The 7,214-nt window shown below is 40.0% G+C and overlaps 1 protein-coding gene across 1 annotated transcript in view; it reads right to left on the bottom strand.

Moving 5' to 3' along the window:
* The window catches only part of NDUFAF5 (NADH dehydrogenase (ubiquinone) complex I, assembly factor 5), a 47,022-nt gene that overhangs the window by 3,210 nt on the left and 36,598 nt on the right, over positions 1 to 7,214 (bottom strand). The window contains exon 5 of the mRNA XM_012640424.1: positions 5,308 to 5,368. Within this exon, the coding sequence (XP_012495878.1) occupies positions 5,308 to 5,368 (61 nt within the window). The remainder of the gene's footprint in view (positions 1 to 5,307; positions 5,369 to 7,214) is intronic.

The raw sequence follows: 7,214 nt of genomic DNA, 5'->3' as shown, positions 1-7,214 counted from the left end.
TCTCTCTGAAGGGCTGACCTAGGTCAGCCCTACGGAAATTTAAGAGCGCTACTGTATGCACAGGCGGTAACTGGATAGCAGTCCACCTTTCTCTCACAGAGAAGTGCCCTGCCATACAGAACTTCCCTTCTCCTGAGGAAGTAGTGTGAGGTGGTGGAAAGAGTCTGGACTCTGGGATCATATTCCCAGTTTCAACTCTTACGTGACCTGGGGCAAAGTCATTCAACTTCTATTAAACTCCAATCTTATCATCTTCAAAACGGAATGATGATACTTCCTAATACATTATCATAGACCTTTATTGAAGACCACCTAGAAAAGTCTGGGACTTCAGGACTTCTGACTGGCTCTGGGCTTTGGGATAACAAAAAAAATCTGGCCAGCAGGTAACTATTTAAGACTCTCACAGTGTTTTTAAGGTTAAGTTCAACCACTTATTAAAAAAAAACTCCTAATTTATTAATATTACAGTTTACTAGGAACAATACTGAGTATTGTCTAAAAAAAATAACTGAACTTACCTTAAAACCACTGTGAAAGCCTTGAAAATTTCTCATGCATTCATCAGCTGATATGCAACTTGTTTTGTAAAATTAGGTCAACACTCTGGACTTTTTTCCTGTGAATTAATAATAGCAGCTTAGATGAGACATACCACAACTATCAAGAAAAAAGTATACTACAAATGTAACATACCAAAAACAAATTTGAAAGTAACACAGTCTTCCAGTTGGCAAAGCAGCACACCTGCAAGTCTCCCAAGTTCTCCTCCCTCCTCCACTCGTCCCACCTGTCTCTGACTTTTCCCGTGGTAGAGTGGTTGAGATTTCAGGACACAAATCAGGCTTCTTGACTAAATTTAAATCCTGGCTCTACCACTTACTAATCACATCATCTTGGACAATTTACTTAACTTCGCTCTGTGCCTCAGTTTCCTTCTACATAACAATACGAATTAGCCATCCTAGCTCTAGTCTTACCTTCCTCATAAACTAGGCCTCACAAACAATGCTGGAAGGTGAGATTTCTAACACACTAATCTATCTGATTGTCTCCCCTCTGTGCAAAATTCTTCCACGAGACTACAAAGCTCACCTGAAAAAATACAGAAGCCTCTGATCCTCTGCCACTTCACATAATCTCCCCATTCTACATACTCACGCAATACTGAATTACTGTACAGTTCCTTCATCAGGAGAGTAAAGGATGTGCATATCCGCTTACGCCTCCACGACTTTACACTGGCCATTTCCTCAGTGTGGAATGTAATGCCCACCCCCATAAACCTGAACCCACCCTTTCATTCTCCTGGCAAACTCATTTTAGCTTAGATGCTGCCTCTTCTGCAAAAGCATCTCTGACTCCCTAAGCAGATTTAAGCACTTTTTCTCTCGTGTTTCTCCGTGTACTTTAAAAAACAATGATCTCATTCTACAGTTGAATGCAAATATCTGCCTATCTTTGTGTGTCTCTTCCTCTCTACTAGAATAGAAGCTCCCTGAGACCAGAACTATGTACTTACACCACTGGCTCAGTGGTTGGCATGTGGTAGATGCTCAATAAATAGTAAGTGGATGAATATAAAATCAACCAGTTAATGTTTATATCTACTTTGTAAAATATTACTTTGACATGTTATATTTAAATAGTTCCTCTGAATTCTCCTAAGAATAAGAGATATCAAAGACTAAAATGCATTTCTGTAAATGACTTTATAGTGAAAATGAAAAGCACTGACAAAGCTTCTCAAAGGAAAAAATTAGGAAATAGTTCCCCTTAGGGGAAGAGGGGTTATCAACTGGGATGGGCCATGAGGCAACCTTTTAGCGGCCTGGAAATGTTTTATAACTTGGTCAGAATGGTAGTTAATAGGTCTACTTTCTCATTTAATAGGTCTCTTTCTCATTTCTTTCTTGAATCATGAGCACAGCATTTGTTATACAGCAGAACAAAAATAAATGCTGTATTTGAAACATATTTTTATCATCAGAGCCTGAATGAGAAATCATCAGCCCACCACCATCTCTCAAGCCTTTGCATAAAGGTGTGTGGGCAGTGCTTGGGAAGGGAGTCGTATTATTGATTCTCTGTCATCTTGGGCACGCATGCTACAGGCTGCTAATCTATTATATTATAATGAATGAAAAGTGACTACAATGACACATTTCAGCTACACATCTTTCCCCTGTAAAGTTGACAGAAGTTTCATATGTACTCAGAGGACACTGGACAATGGGCAAGATGAACTTTGTTACAAACGGACAACTCCAAGAAGCAATAGGGTCAGTTAAGAGAGCACAGAGCAAGAGTTGACAAGACAAGAGTTGGGCACCTAATTCTGCCACAAACAAGCAGGTAGTTCTCTTTGGGTCTAATCTTTCTCACATGTAATACAGGAAAGTAAGTGCAGCAGTGCTCGCAAAAAAACTCATAAATCTGTAAAGACCAGACACTTACTTTTATAATCCTCTTATTCTAAATCATCTTACAATTTTTCACAATCCAGATTAAGGCTCCCCTAGCTTCACAGAACATACCTTTAACCCCTCTAGCTTCCATCATTCATCAAAACTATGACATCTGTGTAAAAAAACAAATGAAACTCACAAATTCTCACACAGGAGGCAAGCTGAAGCTCTCTTTTGAGAAAAATCACCTCTCCAGCATCCCTTTCAAGTAACAGATGCTTGTTTTTGCATTTGGAGTTGGATCTGTGCCCTTGGTACTCCTCAAAGGCTCTTACAGGTACTTCCCCAGCCTATCTAGCACCCTCACCCTGATGAGGCCCAGAGCACTTGGCTGTTACTTTCCCCTACTCCTGCTTGCTGTCAGACATCAGGCTAGTCACTCCTCTCCTTCACTGAAGGGTCTGGCACCCAGCCACGTTTACCCTATATTCCCAGTTCTGCCACCACCCTGGGTGAATTCGATGTTAGTAACCATCAAGTTAAGATTTTTTTAATTTCATCTCTAATGAACTTCTCTATCACTCCACCTCTGCCTCTGTGACATGTTCCAGACTGAGTTATCACTTGTAACTGCTTTACTTCCAAAACCATCAAACATCCCATTTTCTGCTCAGATCCTCCTGTCCTTCCAGTATGTTCAGGTACTTCAACCATGACTATTCTCTAACCACTTTGGGATCGCCTGTGCATGGCTGCTCTACTTTCTCCCACTTCATCAGCTCATTCTTTTTTTTCCCCACTTCCCTTTTATTCCAGCATAGATTCTTCCAATTACACTCTTAGAGCTATCTTTTGCCTTTGTCTTTTTGTCATTTTCAACTAGCAAACTCCAATCAAACTAACCCAACTATCTGCTTTTTTGTACCTGGTTTTGAACTACTGTTTATGTATCTTACCAACTCAAATGCACCATTCGAATTCTCTAACTTTTCCCTGGGTCAATTCATTTTCCCAGTCTCTACATGACTATTTCAAATCATCTCCACTCAATTCTCAAACCTCTGACTGTATCATTCTCAGCATATGAAATTGCTTCCTGTTTGACAAAGAAAACATACCCACGAGATGGGAACTTCCTGCCATCAAACATAAACATCTGCTCCATTGGCACTACTCTCCTCCCTTCCTTCCACAAATCTGCTTCTCCTCTTATCCAAGGTCAACCCCTCTGCTGGCCTCTACCTTCTCAGGTGCCTGAATCACCAATTATTGCTTCTCTTTCTTCTAGAGTCACCCTTCCAGGGAAGCACTTGGATTCCCCCAGTCAGCAGTTCAAGTCTTAAGACAAAACAAAATACAAAACCTCATCCCATCTCTTATTCCTCTCCTCTCTTCTGACACCTGTAACCTTTCCATCTCTCACTTCTTCATAGCCAAACTTCTAGAGAGAACAGCATACATTTGCTGTCTCACCTGCCACTTACTCATTAATTTACTCCCAATATTCTCCTTCCCTCACTCCTATAAAAGCACTCTACCAAGGTCACCAATAATCTTCTGTTTCTAGATCTAATGGACTTTCTGCTCAGTTTGTATTTTGCTTTTGATGCTGCTGAGTGCTCCCTTTGTTTTGAAACACCTTTCTCTTGGTTCAGGCAATTCTACACTTTTCTGATGTTTCTTCTGAACACCTGGCTGGCTATTCCTTCTCAGTCTCCTTGCAGGCTCATCCTTCTTCTAACCAGTCACTATACAGTCGGTTCCTAAAGGCTCAGTACCAAGCTACTTTCTTTGCTCATTCCATGCTCTTGCCATAGGTAACTGTTTCAAACACCACCTATTCACAAATGACTCACAACTTTTTAACCAGGCCAGTAGCCTCCTCTGAGCTACATCCCCATATACCCAAATGTCTACTTGACATCTCCTCTTAGATATTCTAAAAGCACTTCAAACCCAATGTATCCAAATATGTACTCAACAACTGTCCCTGTCCAAACTTGGTCATCTTCTACTGTTTCCTCTGTCAATAAAGGACACCATATATCTGGTTATGTGAGCTAGAAACTCAGCAGTTATGTTTGCAATGTCTCTCTCCTTCATCTGCCAACATCTAATCCACCAGTAAGAACTGTCAAATTTACCTCCTAAATATCTCTGGAATGCATTCACTTCTCTTCATCTCCATTGCCTTAGTCCATACACCCTCAAGGGGCATTTTAAGGTAAGGACAATTGTTAACAAGGCCAATAAGGGCCTGCTGTGTGATCTCTGACCCTCATTGATCCACCAACATCATCACTTACCTTTCTTTCTTACTCCCTGTACTCCAGCCAAAATGCCCTTCTTTCAGTTCTTGCCATAGGCTTTTGCATATACTGTTCTCCTTGCCTGGGACTCACTTCCCTGCCCTTTCCACCTAATTAACTCATCTTTATTTTTTTAGAACAAAGCTCAATTGCCACTTCCTCAGACAAGACTTCTTTGAGTCTGTCAGAGCAGGACCTATCCCCCTGACAAAAGCCCACTCCTAACCTAACCCAACTCTCTGTTTTCTCGTGCCTGGACCTCAGCTGCCAACGGTGGCTGGAGGAAGTCATTGATATGTTCTACCATCTTCAAATGCACTCTTTACGAAAGTCTCGCCATCCTTTCATAAGTAGTCATTGCACTATATACCTCAACTTCATAGCATTAACCACAATTCGGATTTAACACTTATCGTTGTGACAGCTGCCTAGTGTGTGTGCCTCCTCCATTTTATATCATGAGCTCCACGAAGACAGTCTGTTTTCTCCTCATCAATGGATCCTTAGAGCTTAGCCCCAGTGCCTGCCATAAAGTTGGCTCTCAAAATATGTCTCTCAAAGGAGTCTAAAAATTCTTTAAAGTGCCTTACCTTGTAAGTCTTCCATCAATTCAAACATTCCAGGATAGTTAACCTGAATTTCATCGGTGTCCTATTTAAAAAGAAAAAGGAATATTCACTTGACATTCATGATAAAAAAACCAGATTTGAAAAGGTATCATACACATTATCTAGACCAAATCTCTCATGGTAAACAGGAAATCTTCCTTACGATATTCTTCACAGATGTCATCCAGTTTATGCTTGATTTATGAAGATCTCAAATTACTGATTAAATATTCTCCATTGTGAGAGAAATCTTCCTAAAACTCTTAGCAACTGGTTCTAGTTCTCTCCTTGGGAACAACACAGCATAAGTCTATGCTGTACTCTATAAGCCATTAACCTCTTCTCTAAGTCTTTGAAAATTCTTCCAAGACACCATAGTTTTTTGGACGGGGGAGCTAGTCTTCTAGACAAAATTTATAGATCCTTACATGTTTTGGCTACACTTCCCTGAACACAGTTAATATCAATCTTTCTTAAAATGTGGCACCCAGAATCAAGTCAAATATGATCATCTCCCAAGATATTTTCTCTCTACTTCTTGTAAAGCAGCCAATCATACACTGGCTTGCTTGGGAAATGAGCACACACTCCTGGCACATGCAGAGTTGATTTCTCAAATGAACTTCTGGGCAATGACTACCCCTGCTTTCTGAAGCTTGATGAAGGAGTTTACTTTTGGTACAGTGGCAGAGATGACTGGTGCTCCCCAAATATTCAGGTGCTCTGTGATACTTCCTAGCCTCAGACATTTCTTCTGGCCACAAAAAGAGGGGCAAGGTAGTAAAGAACTAGTGAGCCTTTTCCAAGCCATCTTTGGCTGTGGTGTCCTTAGAGGACACATGGCCAGACAGCAGAGCTACAAGATGGAGACAGGCCGTCCAACTGGCGTGTGGCTGTAATGTGATAAAATTATATTGTGTTAAACACTAAATATAGAAGTTTGTATTGGAAACTAGCCCTAAAGAAATTTAAATGTCATGAATAGAGGACTGGTTAAATAAAGATTATCTATTCAATAAAATACTATATAGCAGTGAAAAAAGAATAAGGTAGATATATGTCTACAGGAGAAAATCTCCAAGATATGTTATTGACTGAAAGAAAAAAAAAAGCAAAGAAGTGCATATAGAAAAAAGCAATAGAGTGTATGTATTATTGCATGTGTGGGTTTAAATGACACAACTGCATTCTGGTATTGTTTGGGAAGGATGTACAGGATAGTTAACAAATCTCTGGGGAGAGGGACAGGATGTCAGAAGTCAGGAGGAGGAGACTTTTCACTTTACATTTTGCTCTGTATCTCATTCCCTCTATATTTTACTCCCCTTTATTCTTTCTTTCTCTTTTTTTTACACTCCTTTGCTTTCTATCAAAACAAGGAAGGATATGACAGTCTATTTTTGTTTGGTTGATTTTATGAAACATTTACACTAAATCACCTCCAACAGTTATTTTCATTTTAAGCCTACCATCTCTAATTATGCAATGAATGGCTTTCTTCAAGAAATTCCTCTTTCTTCTAATCAGGTTTAGGGATATTTCTAGGCCTGAGAGGTTTGGAAACTCATTGTAAATTCACTCAACTGATCTCTGCAGAGAATAATAATGTCTTTTAGAATGTTATTGGCGTGAGTGGAAGAAGGCAATCATGGTCTCTCCAGATGACTGTCTCTTGGAAGCCTAGTCCTGGGGAACTGCTAGCAGTACAGGGATGGAGAAAAAGGAAGGCAGGAGCTAATATTTACTGAGCATCTACCATGGTCCAGGCACTTCAAATCCTTTATCTTATTTACTACTCACCTGAGGTAAGTAACAAATGTTCATTTCTGAAAGAAATAAATGCTCAAAAAGGTGAAGTAAATTACCCAAATTGCTCTAGCTAGTAAAGG

The sequence above is a fragment of the Propithecus coquereli genome, unplaced genomic scaffold (genome assembly GCF_000956105.1).
Source record: "Propithecus coquereli isolate 6110/MARCELLA unplaced genomic scaffold, Pcoq_1.0 Scaffold153, whole genome shotgun sequence".
NCBI lineage: Eukaryota > Metazoa > Chordata > Mammalia > Primates > Indriidae > Propithecus > Propithecus coquereli.
This window is presented reverse-complemented; position numbering and strand designations above follow the sequence as displayed.